Source organism: Somniosus microcephalus, chromosome 11 (assembly GCF_052327205.1).
Source record: "Somniosus microcephalus isolate GS21.2 chromosome 11, FLI_Smic_1.0, whole genome shotgun sequence".
Taxonomy (NCBI): Eukaryota; Metazoa; Chordata; class Chondrichthyes; order Squaliformes; family Somniosidae; genus Somniosus; species Somniosus microcephalus.
In genome coordinates this window covers 91,266,826-91,283,665 of record NC_140997.1, presented here as the reverse complement: position 1 = coordinate 91,283,665, position 16,840 = coordinate 91,266,826, and the positions used below count along the sequence as shown (strand labels likewise).

The following is a 16,840-nucleotide window of genomic DNA, read 5'->3' as shown; positions in this document are numbered from 1 at the left end:
TAATGATGGCACCTCCAACAGTGCAGCACTGGCTTATGTGCTCAAATCTCATGCGGCTTCAACCTACAACCTTCTCAGAGGCGAGTGCTACCCATTGAACCATGTTAACAGAACAGCCTAGAAATTTCAGAATTGGTTTGAATGTTTTGGCTCCCAGTCCATCAACACCTCAATTTAAGTTCTCATTTTTGTGTTCAACTCCCTCCCTATCTCTAACCTTAAATGGTGGAGCCCAGCACTTGAGTGCAAAAGACAAGGTTGAAGCGTTTGCAACCATCTTCAGCCAGAAGGGCTGAGTAGATGATCCATATCGGCCTCCTCCCGCGGTCCCCACCATCATAGAAGCCAGTCTTCAGCCAATTCTATTCACTCCACATGATATCAAGAAACGGCTCAGCGCACTGGATACAGCAAAGGCTATGGGCCCTGACAATATCCCACTGAAGACTTGTGCTCTAGAACTAGCTGCACTTCTAGCCAAGTTGTTACAGTACAGCTACCACACAGCTGAATTCCTGAGGTGAGAGTGACTGCCCTCGACATCAAGGCAGCATTTGACTGAGTGTGACATCAAGGAGCCCTAGTAAGACTGAAGTCAATGGGCATCTGCTCGGGGAGGGGGAAGACTCTCCACTAGCTGGAGTCATACCTAGCACAAAAGGAAGATGGTTGTGGTGAGTGAGGTCAATCATCACAGCCCCAGGACATCCCTGCAGGAGTTCCTCAGGGCAATGTCCTAGACCCAACCATCTTCAGCTGCTTCATCAATGACCTACCCTCCCACATAAGGTCAGAAATGGGGATGTTCGCTGATGACGGCACCGTGTGGGAACACCACCACCACCTCCAAGTTCCCCTCCAAGTCACACACTGACTTTGAAGTATATCGCCGATCCTTCATCGCCCTTTGGTCAAAATCCTGGAAAAAACCTGCAGCCCTACAACCCTCCGATCTCTGCACTCCAGTTCTGACCTCTTGTGCGCCCCCAATTTCCATCATGCCACCATTGGCAGCCGTGCCTTCAACTGCCTACGCCCCAAGCTTTGGAATTCCCTCCCTAAACCTTACTTCTAACCAAGCTTCATCACCTGTCCTAATGTCTCCTTCTTTGGCTTGTATCAAATTTTGTTTGAGAATGCTCCTGTGAAGTACCTTGGGGCATTTTACTACATTAAAAAGGCACTATATAAATGCAAAGTTTTTGAAGTCAGTCCTGTAGTGAAAAAAACTCTAAACAAAAGACAATGGTCCACTTGACTGGCATGGAACTACTTTAATGCAGATCAATATTTTACAGGAATCTTATTGCAGGATACCAGCACCTGGAATGAACCCAGATTGAAGCACCACAAAGGAATACGAGAGAACTCCCAATTCATCCAGGTTCAAGCGAAGTGGGTGTTGAGTTGTTTCAATAATGGAGAAAAGTTTAGCTTTCATGAAACATTCACACACGGACATGCTCACTGGAGGTAGTTAGTGTTGTGGACGATTCAGCGGAGTGTTTATACACTGTAGGTGTTGCTGTGAGTACAACATTCCCATTTGACCAGCTCACTGCTATGGAACCACAGGCTAATCTCCTTCTTGGCCACTTCAACTGAGTCACTGGCATGGATGGCATTTCTGGGAGGAAAGAAAGCAGTCAGATTACAAGGACACAACAATGCAGGGCTGACTGTGTGCAAAGGTCAAAGGCAAATTGGAGATATTTTGAGGGAGCAGGTGATTGAGAGGATTGGTTTTGAGATTGACAGCAGTCCTGTACTGTGTTCTCACTATTGACTCTGTGGGTCATGAAGAGGTCTGGTGCAGTGTGGGGTCAGTTCTCAAGAGATCCTGAGAAATGAACATTTATTCTCGAACAGTTTGATACCGGGGGAATACATTTGCACTGGGGGGGGGGGGGGGGGGGGAGAGAAAGAGAGAGAATACATTTGCACTGGAAGGGGGGAATAAGGTAGTCTTGCACCCACCTGCCATAACTTCAACAAAAGAACCAGAGACATAAGAACATAAGAAATAGGAGCAGGAGTAGGCCAATCGGCCCCTCGAGCCTGCTCCACCATTCAATAAGATCATGGCTGATCTGATCCTAACCTCAAATCTTCTATCACTCTGCATCCACCCGAACCCATGTGATCTCCCGGGAGAGGCGAAAAAACCAGATAAAAGACCCAATGGCCAATTTGGGAGAAAAAAATCTGAGAAATTCCTCTCCGACCCATCTAGGCGATCGAAATTCTTCCAGGAGATCACTCTGTCCCTATATTTTCTACAGTACTTACCTTCTGTAAAGGCGATCTCCACCCCAGCCAGGAACAGGAATAAAACCATCTCCTGAAATCTAACACAGAATTAGAACACAGTAGGAGCAGAACCAGGCTACACGGCCCCTGGGCCCACTCCACTACCCACAGGGCCATGACCAATCCGAACCTAGACTCATGTCCAATTTCCTGCCCGCTCCCCGTAACCCTTAATTCCCTTTACCTCTAGGAAACTATCTATTTCTGTTTTAAATTTATTTAATGATGTAGCTTCCACAGCTTTCTGGGGCAGCAAATTCCACAAACCTACCACCCTCTGAGTGAAGAAGTTTCTCCTCATCTCAGTTTTGAAAGAGCAGCCCCTTATTTTAAGATTATGCCCCCTAGTTCTAGTTTCACCCTTCATTGGGAACATCCTCACCACATCCACCCGATCAAGCCCCTTCACAATCTTATAAGATCGCCTCTCATTCTTCTGAACTCCAATGAGTAGAGTCCCAATCTACTCAACCTCTCCTCATATGACCATCCCCTCATCCCCGGGATTAACCGAGTGAACCTTCTTTGTACTGACTCGAGAGCAAGTATGTCTTTTCTTAAGTATGGACACCAAAACTGTATGCAGTATTCCAGGTGCGGTCTCACCAATACCTTGTATAACTGCAGCAATACCTCCTTGTTTTTATATTCCATCCCCCTAGCAATAAAAGCCAACATTCCATTGGCCTTCTTGATCACTCGCTGCACCTGCATACTAACTTTGAGTTTCGTGCCCCAGGACCCCCAGATCCCTTTGTACTACAGTACTTTCCAGTTTCTTGCCATTAAGATAATAACTTGCTCTATGATTTTTCCTGCCAAAGTGCATAACCTCACACTTTCCAGTACTGTATTCCATCTGCCAAATCTCTGCCCACTTACTTAGCCTGTCTATGTCCCTTTGCAGGTTTTTTATGTCCTCCTCACTCACTACTTTCCCTCCCATCTTTGTATCATCTGCAAACTTTGATATGTTACACTCGGTCCCCTCCTCCAAATCGTTAATATAGATTGTAAAGAGTTGGGGACCCAGCACTGACCCCTGCGGAACACCACTAGTTACTGGTTGCCAATCTGAGAACTAACCATTTATCCCAACTCTCTGCTTTCTGTTAGAGAGCCAATCCTCCACCCACGCCAGAATATTACCCCCAATCCCGTGATTTTTTATCTTGAGCAATAATCTTGTGTGGCACCTTGTCAAATGCCTTTTGGAAGTCTAAATACACTACGTCCACTGGTTCCCCTTTATCCACCCTGTATGTTACTTCCTCAAAGAACTCAAGCAAATTTGTCAAACATGACTTCCCCTTCATGAAACCATGCTGAGTTTGTCCTATTAAATTATGTTTATCCAAATATCCCATTACTGTCTCCTTAATAATGGACTAACATTTTACCAACCACAGATGTTAGGCTAACAGGTCTATAGTTTCCAGCCTTCTGCCTACTACCCTTTTTAAATAAGGGTGTTACATTAGCAGTTTTCCAATCTGCCAGGACCTTTGCTGAGTCCAGGGAGTTTTGGAAAATTACCAATGCATCCACAATCCCTACCACCACTTCCCTCAAGACCCTAGGATGCAAGCCATCAGGTCCAGGGGATTTATCCGCCTTGAGTCCCATTATTTTACCAAGTACCACTTCCTTAGTGATTTTAATCGTATTTAGTTCCTCCCCCCCAAGAGCCCTCTGTTTGTCCAGTGTTGGGATATTCTTAGTGTCCTCTACTGTAAAGACTGATACAAAATAATTGTTCAGTGTTTTTGCCATCTCCATGTTTCCCACCATTAATTTCCCAGTCTCATCCTCTAAGGGACCAACATTTACTTTAGCCACCCTTTTTCGCTGTCTGTTTTTATATTTTTTGCTAATTTACTTTCATAATCTATCTTCCCTTTCTTAATCAATCTTTGAGTTATTTTTTGCTGTCTTTTAAAGACTTCCCAATCTTCCATCCTCCCACTAGATTTGGCTACCTTATATGCCCTTGTTTTTAGTTGGATACTATCCTTAATTACTTTACTTAGCCACAGATGGCTATCTTTTCTTTTACACCCTTTTTTCCCCTCAGTGGAATATATTTTTTTTGGAAGTTGTAAAATAACTCCTTAAATGTACACCACTGATCATGTACCATCTTACCCTTTAATCTATGTTCCCAGTCCACTCTAATCAATTCCGCTCTCATACCTTCATAGTCTCCTTTATTCAAGCTCAGCACGCTTGTTTGAGATCCAACCTTCTCACCCTCTAATTGAATATGGAATTCAACCATGTTATGGTCACTCATTCCAAGGGGATCCTTTACTAGGACATTTTTAATTAATCCTGTCTCGTTACACAGGACTAAATCTAAGGTTGCTTGCCCCCTGGTCGGTTCAGTTACATACTGCTCAAGAAACCCATCCCTAATACACTCAATGAACTCATCCTCAAGGCTGCTCTGCCCAATTTGATTTGTCCAGTTAATATGATAATTAAAATCCCCCATAATTATAGCTGTTCCCTTATTACAAGCCTCAACTATTTCCTGATTAATACTCCGTCCAACAGAGTTGCAACTGTTTGGAGGCCTATAGACTACGCCCACTAGTGTTTTTTCCCCCTTATTATTCCTTATCTCCACCCAAACTGTTTCACTATCCTGCTCTTTTGACCCAATATCATTTCTCTGTATTAGTGATTCCTTCCTTTATTAACATAGCCACCCCACCTCCTCTCCCTTCCTGTCTGTCCTTCCTGATTGTTAAATAACCTGGTATGTTTAATTCCCAGTCATGGTCACCCTGCAGCCATGTTTCTGTAATGGCCACAAGATCATACCCATATGTCGTTATTTGTGCCGTTAACTCATTCATTTTGTTACGAATGCTACGTGCATTCAGATAAAGAACTTTCAAATAGGTTTTGTAACACTTAGTTCCTGTTTTTTCCCTTTTTAGTACTTTACTTTTTACTCCATACCTTCTGTCCCTTCCTGACACATTCTGTTTTTTAATTCCTCCACTGCTACCTAAGTCTATGACCTTCTCTGCTGTCATTTATATTATTTGCTCTCTAGAAACCTCCCCCCACTGATTAGTTTAAAGCCCTCGCTACAGCCCTAGTTATATGATTCGCCAGGATTCTCGTCCCAGCACTGGCCAAGTGGAGTCCGTCCCAACGGAACAGCTCCCTCCTGTCCCAGTACTGGTGCCAGTGTCCCAAGAAGCAAAACCCATTTCTCTAACACCAGTCTTTGAGCCACGCATTTAACTCTCTAATTTTATTTATCCTAGCCAAATTCGCTCGTGGCTCAGGTAATAACCCAGAGATTATTACCCTTGAGGTTCTGTTTTTTTAATTTGACCCCTAGCTGCTCATACTCCTTTAACAGAACCGTCTTCCTTGTCCTATCTACGTCGTTTGTACCAACATGGACCACGACAACTGGATTCCCCCCCCCCCCCCCCACTCCAAGTTTCTTTCCAGCCCAGAAGAGATGTCCTTAACCCTGGCACCGGGCAGGCAACACAGCCTTCGGGACTCCCGCTCTTGACTGCAGAGAACCCTATCTATCCCCCTAATGATACTATCCCCTACCACTACATTTCTTTTTACTCCCTCCACTTGAATGGCCCCCTGTACCATGGTGCTGTGGCCAGGTTGCTCATCCTCCCTGCAGTGCCTGCTCCCACCCTCACAGGGAGACCCAAGAACCAGTCTTGGTGACAGAAGCTCAGTTCAGGGTCCAATAGGACACCAAAGTTGTGAACCGTCCGGTTCAACTTCAGACAGCAAGTGCACATGTATTTCCTCTGTTCAGTCATTTCTACCAAATTGTTTCAAACAAAACAGGTTTCTGATTTTGCAACAAATACCAAAAAGGTGAATGTTCAAACATTGACTAGAGGAATACTGAATGCACCTTGCTGCACTTTACCTGCAGGAGACTCCAGATGGGCAAAGCCCTGGTGATTTTGCCCCCAACAATGCTCCAGTGCAAGCGATTCAGGGGAAGGTTCTTGTAAAGACTTGCATTTCTATAGCACCTTTCACGACCACCGGACAGCTCAAAGCGCTTTACAGCCAATGAAGTCCTTTGAGTGTAGTCACTGTTGTAATGTGGGTTACGCGGCAGCCAATTTGCACACAACAAGCTCCCACAAACAGCAGTGATAATAACCAAATCATGTGATGTTGGTTGAGGGATAAATATTGGCCAGGACACCAGGGATAACTCCCCGGTTCTTCGAAATAGTGCCATGGGATCTTTTACGTCCACTTGAGAGCAGACGGGGCCTCGATTTAACATCTCATCCAAAAGATCCCTCAGCACTGCACTGGAGTGTCAGCCTAGATTTTTGTGCTCATGTCCCTGGAGTGGGCTACCCACTGAGCCACAGCTGACACCATAGTCAGGTTTTCCCCTTCCAACCTACCTGCTTATGTGAACACACAAGTCTCCTCGCACGGTCCCTGGATGAGCCTTGGCAGGGCTGGTATCACCCACCATCATGCGAGACACCTTCACTACATCATAACCTTCCCAAACCTGCAAAACAAGAGGCTGTGATCAATAGGAACAAACCAATTGAGAAAGGTTTAAATCAACTGGGCAAGCAAATGAAGTTTAACACCAACAACAATAACCAGAAACAAAAAGTGCATCAAGGATTAGACCAGGGAGACCGAGAAATAGGCAGGAATGGACTTCACTACTTTCACTGCAATGTACCAACAATTTAAAGAGGGGACTGGGATATACAGTCAGAGTAGGAGGGTACAGTTTATGGTGGCTTCTCCCTGACTTTTTTGCCACTGAAGTTGAGATTTACCCTGAAGAGAACACTGTTTACAGAAGTCCCATCAGAGTATCTTCCATACAGGGACTTCCAGCACCAGGATTCCAGAGTGAGATTTTAACTCCTTCAATCATTTAAACAAATACTTCACTGCTATGCTGGGTAATTGCCCGGTAACTTACCATAGCAACGATGGGTCCCGAGCTCATGTATTGGATCAGTGCAGGATAAAAAGGTTTCTCCTGCAGATCATGGTAATGTTCTGAAAGTACATCTCGCGGAACCTGAAAAAGTGATTTGGTGGGTTAGTGCAGCTCAGTTAGCCCACCTCAGTTTAACGGACACGCACACAGAAATGTTCGCTGGTTGTATCGGAATTGCACTCATCAGTTTTGTTGTCTGAAATGATTTGGAGCAGAATTCACAAGAACAGGCATCAGGTACAAAATATTAGTGTTATGAACCTTAGGGGGTTCAGGTACGAGCTGTACATAAAAAAACCACAGATCCTGAGTTTTATAAACAGGCACAGAGTACAAAAGCAAAGCATTAATGTTAAACCTACACAAATCATTAGGCTGCAGTTACTGTGACCAGTTTTGGTCCTTTCAGAGAGCCAGCACAAGTGCAATGGGCTGAATGGTCTCTTTTTGCAATATTGTTGAACAACTTTAAACAGCCAGAAACAACTTTTATCCTAACTCACAAAAACACTAACTTTTTGTATTTGTCTCCTGTTCTCTTCATGAATGGTGGCAGCACCACAGGTTGTTAGGAAATGTTGAATCCTTAATGGCATGAAGGTCAGTTCAGTAGTTAACAGCCCACTACAGTGTGCACTCATTGATCACAGTCCCTGGGGAAGAACATGCTTCTCTGACCTTGTACTTTAATACCTGAGAATAAGTATCTACTGCACCTGCACGGTGATGGTGGATAGAAGGTTTGAGGAAACATTTACTCAACATTTCATATTTTTTTTTTTTTAAATCAAAAAAAGGAGCTTCTTCACTTGCTGGTTCGCTGTGAGAATTCCGTATTTTGATTGGCTGCTTAGACAGCTTGTTGACATCACAGCAACTATTTGCTGGGAATCCCCATCAACTTCTGTCGATTTCAATTACACAGCAGAAAACCTGAAATTCTTGCCAGAGATCGCGAGATGTTAGTGTCAAGCTTACTTTGGAGTCAGTGGCGAATGCGTTGACTGCAAATTCTGGGCCTATATGCTTTGCCAAAAGGGAGTGGTGGGAAACAGCACAGGAGGCGGCCATTTGGCCTGTCGAGCCTATGCTGGCTCTGCAAGAGCACTTCAGCTGGTCCCACTCCCCCGCCCTTTCCCTGTAGCCCTGCAAAGTTTTCCCCTTCAGGTACTTAGCCAATTCCCTTTTGAAAGCCATGATTGAGTCTGCCTCCACCACCCTTTCAGGCAGTGCATGCCAGATCCTAACCACTCACTGTGTAAAAAAGGTTTTCCTCACGTCACCTTTGGCTCTTTTGCCAATCACCTTAAATCTGTGTCCTCTAGTTCTCGACCCTTCCACCAATGGGAACAGTTTCACTATCTACTCTGTCTAGACCCCTCATGATTTTGAGCACCTCAATCAAATCTCCTCTCAACCTTTTCTGCTCTAAGGAGAACCACCCCAGCTTCTTCAGTTTATCCACATAACTGAATTCCTCATCCCTGGAATCATCTCGTAAATCTTTTCTGCACCTTCTCTAAGGCCTTCACATCCTTCCTAAAGTACAGTGCCCAGAATTGGACACAATACTCCAGTTGAGTCCAAACCAATGTTTTATAAAGGCTCATCATAACTTCCTCACTTTTGTACTCTATACTTCCATTTATAAAGCCCAGAATCCCATATGCTTTTTTAGCTGCTTTCCTCAACCTGCCCTTTTAAACGATTTGTGCACATATACCCCCCAGGGGTCTCTTCATGCATCCACTTTAGGATTGTACTCAGTTTATATTGCCTCTCCGCATTCTTTCTACCAGATAGTTCTTTGTCAGCCGGCATGGACAAGATGGGCCGAATGGCCTTCTGTGCTGTAAATTTCTATGATTTGCACTTTTCTATGTTAAATTTAATCTGCCACGTGGCCACCCATTTCACCAGCCTGTCTTATGTCTTCTTGAAGTCTATCATTATACTTTCAAGTTTTGTGTCATCTGCACATTTTGAAATTGTGCCCTGTACACCCAAGTCCAAGTCATTAATATAGATCAAGAAAGCAGTGGTCCTAGTACCAACCCCTGGGGAACACCACTGTATACTTTCCTCCAGTCCAAAAACAACCGTTCACCACTAGTTTCCTGTCCTTAGCCAATTTCATATCCATGCTGCCACTGACCCTTTTATTCCATGGGCTTCAACTTTGCTGGCAAGCCTATTATGTGGCACTTTAATCAAACACCTGTTGAAAGTCCATGTACACCACATCAACTGCATTTTCCTCATCAACCCCCTCTGCATTTTTAAAAAAAAGAATAAAATGATAAATATTTGAAGCAAATGACACAGGGCAGAGAGAGAGTTGAGCAGGGGATTAGTTTTTGGTTTGCTTTGGCAAGGAGCTGGCACATACATGATGGGCTGAATGGACTCCTGTGTGGTCACCTTCTATGGTGACAGTGACAGAAATGCTGACAGCCAAAGATTAAAGCCAATATATCTGATGGCCTGCCAGCTACTGAATACTGGACAGGAGTCAGAACAAGGGTCTCACTCTAAACCTTAACTTGTCATTCTGAATCACCTGCTGACCAACTGGCTGTGTGTTTCCAGTTAGTTATTGAGGACTGTTATCTAACTAGTGTTAATCCAAATGATGACTGTAGTGCCTAGCAAGCGAGTAATTATTTGCAGATTTATTTAATTAAAAACTGAATTCAAATTCAGGGGCTTTAGCAAAAAAAAAGGCTGCCTCCCCCTCGATTACCCTCAGGTGGCAGGTTGGTGTCGGGTACGGCTCTATCTCCCTGCAGACAAATCCACCTCCCAGTTGGGCCAGGATCTCACACCAAGCCCCTTGATCTGCACGGCTTGAGATTCTGCACTTTGAAGGACAATGGTTGGGCCTTGCCTGATGGGTCACCACAGGAGGCAGCAGTTACAGACAAGCACACAAACTGGGAAATGAACAATACAGCTCACTTCTGTTCATAACACAGCAAATATTGGAGCTAGTTCCTGGAGAAGGTCTGTAAGAATCAGACTGCAATCATTCGTTACAGCAGAGGCTGATATTCATTGACATTAGAGAGTCAGGTACTGCCACATGCTGACACACTTAGATGCTCATTTTGTAGCACAAAGCATTGTTTAAGAGAGACTACTTACTTAATTTTCAGATGCAGTGGCAGAGAGGTCACAGGCATAGGCACTAATGGGAAAAGAAATGGGCGCAAAGCAGTGAGTAACGAGGGGAGAAATGGGGCAAAAGCACGAACTCCCAAGAACATAGCAACAGGAGTAGGCCATTCAGCCCCTTAAACCCTGTTCCACCATTCAATTCATGGCTTGATCAAGAGAGTCAGCTTTGTCTCAGCAGGTAGCAACTCACACCCAAATCAGAAGGTCGTGGGTTGCACGCCAGAGACTTGAGCACATAATCTAGGCCGAAACGCCAGTGCAGTGCCGAGGGAGTGCTGCACTGTTGGAGGTGCTGTCTTTCAGATGAGACGTTAAACCAAGGCCCCATCTGCCTTTGCAGGTGGCCGGAGAAGATCCCACGGCACTAAAAATGGGAGTTCTCCCCGGTGTCCTGGTCAACATTTCTCCTTCAACCAACACCACCAAAAAGCATTAGCTGGCTGGTCGCCTCACTGCAGTTTGTGGGACTTCAAAGTAACTCACAATAAAAAAGGTGCCATGTAAAGAAAGTCTTTCATCGGGGCAGGAAATAGACAGATTCTGTGTTTGCAAAAGCCAGTTGCCTAGTAACAAAGGCTGGGATCTTGCTGTACCTGCACTAGTTTCAGACCCACAAGCTGGAACCCCCTTTTCTCAAAGCGTTGGATGATTTCTCCCACAAGCCGCCTCTGAACTCCATCTGGTTTCACAGCCACCAGTGTTTGCTCGTGAATCCCAACAATCCCTGAGTGAGGAGGAAGGAAAGTTTAGAAGTCAGCACTTTTACATTTGAACAGTTTAGCCCAGTGACTCGCCACCCCCTGGCTCTCAGCTGCGGGCTGGCAGTACAAACATCCAGCCGCAGGCTTGGTCAACTAGAAGTTTGTTAGGCGAGGGTATTAAAGGTCACGGAACCAAGGCGGGTAAATGGAGTCAAGCTACAGATCAGCCATGATCTAATGGAATGGCCTCCTCCCGTTCTTGTGTAACTCATGGGCAACACACAATCTTTTTGAATGATGGTTTGAAACACTAAGCTCAATGACCCAACGAGGGCCATTCCCGGTGTGGGGTCATCATGAACAACATTGGGCACAGTGGAGAGTGCCCAAAGAGAGAGGATATTGACTAGGCTGCTCAGCACGGTCACCAACTCAAAATCCCAGGTACAAAGCTATGCTGGAAGTACACAGGGTTGGTCGGTATCCAAAATAGGGTTAATAAAACAGCTTTATTGACCAAAAGAAGCTTTTACAGAGAAACCTTTGATAAAAGGGCACACAAAATGGCCACCAGACCTCGTGACCAGCTTCTGGGACCATTTGAATTGTTACTGCAAGCCAGACAGGCTTGTGGATTGAGGGCATTAAAGCCCACGAAAACCAGTTTCAGGAAGCCGAAACTCATGGAACTGAGCATACATATTGATTAGATTATAAGTACAGGACAGATTTGGGTGGCAGGATGAGACCCATCAAGAAATGGGCGGACAATTGAACGAACGCTTTAACCCATTACACTGTACAAAGAGAAGCCATTTAACAGCCATCCAGGGCAATCTCCAGACTGATCAATATACAAACCAAGTTACGGTAACAAAGCAAAGACATTATCGGCCCAGGAAGGCCAGTTAAGCTATCACCGACTCCCGTTATGAAGACAAAACACCCCTGCAGAGAGTTCTGCCCGCCAAAGTTATTACAAAGACAGGACTATGATTTGGCAGGAGATAAGAATGTTCCAAAAAGGTATAACTGTGGATTGAGTAAAGAGGAAAAAAAGTTCGACTTCGGTTGAATGCTTCGGGACAGACTCTTCAGTTAAACAGCACTTCGGTTCGGACCTTCGGAACAATTTCGGTTCGGAACGTGTTCGGTGTTCGGCCAGGCAAGGCCCGGCCACGACGGGAAGACGGCGAGGGAGGCCCGGGTACTTTTGTCGGGAGATCATCGACGACCCAGGCCGGAGAAGAAGACACTCAGGTCCCGGAGTGTGCATCCAGTTCAACATCACATCGGTAACGGATGCTCCAGTTCTTCTTCAACATCACATCGGTAACGGATTCCAGAGTGTGCATCCAGTTTCTTCAACAACACATCGGAAACGGATCCATCAGTGGTGAGCGCTCACCAAGGTTGTATCAGCTGCCTCAATCGCAGGAGAACCAAAAGAGGAAAACAAGCTGCGCCAGAAGCTTCCAAACCCACGTGACGACGGAAAGCTGTGTCGAAAGGCTGCAATGCCTTTTTCGCAATTCTTAAAGTGGTGAGCATAATCCAGAGTCCTTCAAATCGAAACTTCGTTAGGTTTAGGGGAGGGGGTTAAGGGTAATTGTAGGGGAGGGGGTTAAGAGTAATTGTAATGTGTTACCCCTTTCACGATGTGCCGTGTGTTCCCCATTTCTATAGAGTTAAGTTTATAGATGTGTGCATGCTTGTAGTTGCTTTAATCTGTGCATATGACATGTATTTTATAATGCTGCAAACTGTTCAATAAAGGCATCCATTTCGTGCTATTCGACCTGGTCTATTGAGTTTTTCTGCACTACAGCTCCCTGCACCCAAGTCCAAGGTCTAGAACCGTAGGGGCGAGTGGGTCGAACCACTCACGGGTAATTATTGAAAGAAGGCTGGCAGGAGACCAGAGTAAGCAAGGGAAACCCCCTACACACAGGGTTGGTCTGTATCAGGTGTTACACCATTGAGTGCAGACCCATCAGAACCCATCTGTCCTCTTAGCCCACAGTCATCCAATAGAAATCACTGACCATTGACAGGCATTGCTACGGCAACATAGTTTTAGCCACATGCATTAAGTTTTGTAGAAAACCCCTTGCACACAATACAGGTAAATGTACTTCACATGTGGCTATTTACACATCTACCACCAGTCAGGGACTATGGAAGTAAACCAGCCAGATAAAACATGCACTCTAACTTTTCCATGTGTTAGTGGCAGAGTGCCCACAAAAAAAAAATCACGACGCAGCAGCTTCCCACAGAGCCGCATCAATATTTGTCCACAAGGCAGCAAGATAGAGAAGTGTTGCACAAACATGGCAATCAATTTACACCGAGCTACACCAGTTATTGCTGCCTCAATGTGGATTACTTGTAATGAAGGGCAGTTGGTGGCGTTCATTATTAACAGATCAGATAGTTTGTGTCAGGTGCAGGAGTGAGCTCTGATTTTAGTGCAGGTTGGACAGTTCATTTAAATTGCCAATAGCAGCATTTAAAAAGTCTCAGGATGTGGGCACTGCTGGCAGTGCCAACATTTATTGCTCATCCCTAATTGCCTGCGAGAACGTGATGGTGAGCCACCTTCTTGAACTGCTGCAGTCCGTGTGGTGAAGGTACTCTCACAGTGCTGTTAGGGAGGGAGTTCTTGGATTTTGACCCAGCGACAATATATGTCCAAGTGGGATGGTGTGTGTGATGCTCCCATACACCTGCTGCCCTGGTCCTTTGGGTGGTGGAGGTCACAGAAGTTGGGGTGTGGGAGCTGCAGACAGAAATATGTCTGTGAATTTGATCGAGTTGAACATTCTATGGATGCTGGTGTTTGTTACATTGATTAATGAAAGTTTGGGCTGGAAACCTGACATGAAAGGAATCAAGTGGTTAAACCTGCACAGGTCAGAGACAAAGGATGCCACAATCTGAGCCCTGTGTTTGTACATAACCTCAACTCCAACCAACAGATCAATACGGAAATAAAAACAGAAAATGTTCAGCAGATTTTCCTGACCAAAAAGCAAGGTAGTGATGTAACAGTTGTGTAATACAGTATCAATATTCTATAGTACTAATAGTTATTCAGTAACGATCAACACTGCACCAAGTTTAATATCAGGGTTGGTGATGAAGGTATTGATGTGCTGATGGTTTAGATCCCTTCCGTAGTGTCAGTTGCACACTGGATGTTAACCAGACACACTCACCTCAAAGCCAAGCTGTTATTTTTGAACCATTTGAACAAAAGTTGCAGCTTCAGAGAAACATCACCCCTCCTGTTACTGACTGCCAGTCCCACACAGCCAGTCTCCAAACAGTATTTAACTGGAGTACTCTCTGACTCTGGCCCATTTCCCCTAGAGGATAACCAAGGATACTCCAGTACATAACTGGGATTGTGTCCTGCAGCCATCTAGAAATTAAACTGCACTGTATGTAGCCACAATTCTTTGAAGTATTTTAATAGAAAGTGCAGTTAGAGGTATATCTAGAGAATGACAGACTGAGCTTTCCAAGGCATCTGATGTCCGGTTTCTATAAATAGTCCATACAGGCTGAATAAAACATTTGTTACAATGCCACAGGCTCATTTCTATGAAGCAGTTATCAAATTAAATAACAGATTTAATTAGATTAGATTTTTAATTAAATTAAAATGAAATGAAATTTTAAGTCATGTTGACAATTCTGTAACTTAAAATAGTTCAGAGCAGTAAGGCTGTGCCAGTCCACGAGTTTCAAACAAGTCACTATGGTCACGTTCATGAGGCAGTCAGAACCCGTGAGCTATTTATCAACACACCCCACTCAGAGACAACCCCTCACCCACAGACACTGCCCCACCTCAGAAACCACTTCACCCACAGACACCTGCCCACCCCACCTCCGCAGGGCTCCAAGTCTCGGGTTGCTCTCACCGGGTTTACTTCTCACCGACACCCAATGAATTCACTGCAAGTTCCCTGGAGCCATGACAAGAACTCACGGAGTATCGAGGTCTGGGTTTGGTTGATTGTGAACTCGCGGCAGAATTCTGCTCAACCCAAGGCCGACTGAGAAGGAATAACTTTGGAGGTGAAGTAGACTCGGACCAGCCTCTGCCCGGCTCAAAAACCCAGAAACTGGCCACAAACTGAAGCAAAACAACATTTGTAAAAGACTCAAAACATCACAAACCGACTCCTCCAGGCTGCAATTCCGGAGGAGCGGAGTAAGTAAATGAACTACCCACAGAATTAACAAATAAACTACCCACCAAACCCATTAACTAACTCACTAACAATAATTTGGCACCTTCAACATTGCAAAAATGACGAGCTTCTTTGTGTTTCCGAACTCACGGCGGAAAGTTGAGCGCAACTCCAGGCGCCGCACCTACCCGAGGAGCGGAAGCGCAGCCGGGTGGCGGCCCAAACCGGCCCGGGGGTCTCTGGGGTGGGGATGAGACCAGGGACGATCCCGACCCGCAGCAACCGGCTCAATCCTCGCAGAGACAACATCACTCAACCCAGCCCCGAAAGCACCACCTCCGCGGCGGCCCCGGCTTATCAGCCCAGCGAGCCGGACAGGGCGGAGCCCCCGACCCGGAACCCAGGCAGCCCGGCCAGGGCTCTTAGCTTGGCTCCGTCAGTAGCACTCGGCCCCGCCCCGCAATCCAAAACCGATCCCACCCCGTCTCTGCCAATCCCAAACCGATCCCGCCACCCTCCGCCAATCCCAAACCCTGCCCCACCTCCGCCAATCCCAAACCGATCCTGCCCCCCTTCCGCCAATCCCAAACTGATCCTGCCCCCCTCCACCAATCCCAAACCGATCCCGCCACCCTCCGCCAATCCCAAACCGATCCCGCCACCCTCTGCCAATCCCAAACCGATCCCGCCACCCTCCGCCAATCCCAAACCGATCCTGCCCCACCTCCGCCAATCCCAAACCGATCCTGCCCCCCTTCCGCCAATCCCAAACCGATCCTGCCCCCCTCTGCCAATCCCAAACTGATCCCGCCCCCCTCCGCCAATCCCAAACCGATCCCACCCCCTCTACCAATCCCGCCCCCTCCGCCAATCCCAAACCGAACCCACCCCTCCGCCAATCCCAAACTGATCCCGCCCTCCCTCCGCCAATCCCAAACCGATCCCACCCCCTCTGCCAATCCCAAACTGATCCCGCCCTCCCTCCGCCAATCCCAAACCGATCCCACCCCCTCTGCCAATCCCAAACCCATCCCACTTCCTCCACACTAATCCCAAACCCATCCCATTGCCCTGCTCTCCATAATCCTGTATCTTTCACTGCTTCAAATATTTTCTCTTAACAGACACAATAGCCTCTGCCTCAACCATTCCATGTGGCAAAGCAATCTGGGTTGAAGCAGTCCAGGCTGACAGGCTGTGCTGAGGGAGTTCTGCACTATTGGAGGTGTCATATTTTGGATGAGGTGTTAAACCGAGGCCCCGTCTGCCCTCTCAGGTGGCTGTAAGAGATCCCAGGGCAATCTTCTTCAAAGAGCAGGGAGTTCTTTCTGTTTTGTGGCCAGTATTCTTCCCTCAACCACCAGCAGCAAGAACAGATTATCTGGTCATTCCTCTAGTTTGCTGTTTGTTGGAACTTGCTGTGTGCAGGGTGATTGCTATATTTGCCTACATAACAA

The 16,840-nt window shown here is 46.1% G+C and overlaps 1 protein-coding gene across 2 annotated transcripts; it reads right to left on the bottom strand.

Annotated features, from left to right (window-relative positions):
* Positions 1 to 1,249: 1,249 nt before the first annotated feature.
* nme4 (NME/NM23 nucleoside diphosphate kinase 4) lies at positions 1,250 to 15,803 on the bottom strand. 2 transcript variants are annotated; one of them, XM_086000975.1, is made up of 5 exons: positions 15,572 to 15,802; positions 11,071 to 11,201; positions 7,280 to 7,381; positions 6,735 to 6,847; positions 1,250 to 1,627 (listed from the first exon to the last, which is right to left on the bottom strand). In XM_086000975.1, exons 1-5 carry the CDS (start codon positions 15,690 to 15,692, stop codon positions 1,507 to 1,509), a joined length of 588 nt encoding a protein of 195 aa, XP_085857101.1. In that variant the 5' UTR covers positions 15,693 to 15,802; the 3' UTR covers positions 1,250 to 1,506. The 2 variants fall into 2 exon arrangements, with proteins under 2 accessions (XP_085857101.1, XP_085857102.1); XM_086000976.1 differs by lacking the exon at positions 11,071 to 11,201 and having other exon boundaries at positions 15,534 to 15,803.
* Between the last annotated feature and the right edge of the window lie 1,037 nt (positions 15,804 to 16,840).

Bases quoted from the DNA above. Each gene is read 5' to 3' on its own strand.
- nme4 (XM_086000975.1), bottom strand. From the start codon at position 15,692: ATGTTGTCTCTGCGAGGATTGAGCCGGTTGCTGCGGGTCGGGATCGTC. The intron at 7,382-11,070 runs GTACAGCAAGAT...TCACTTTTTCAG, and splicing joins TGGGTCTGAAACTAGTGCAG to GTTCCGCGAGATGTACTTTC. The intron at 6,848-7,279 runs GTAAGTTACCGG...CTTGTTTTGCAG, and splicing joins CGGGACCCATCGTTGCTATG to GTTTGGGAAGGTTATGATGT.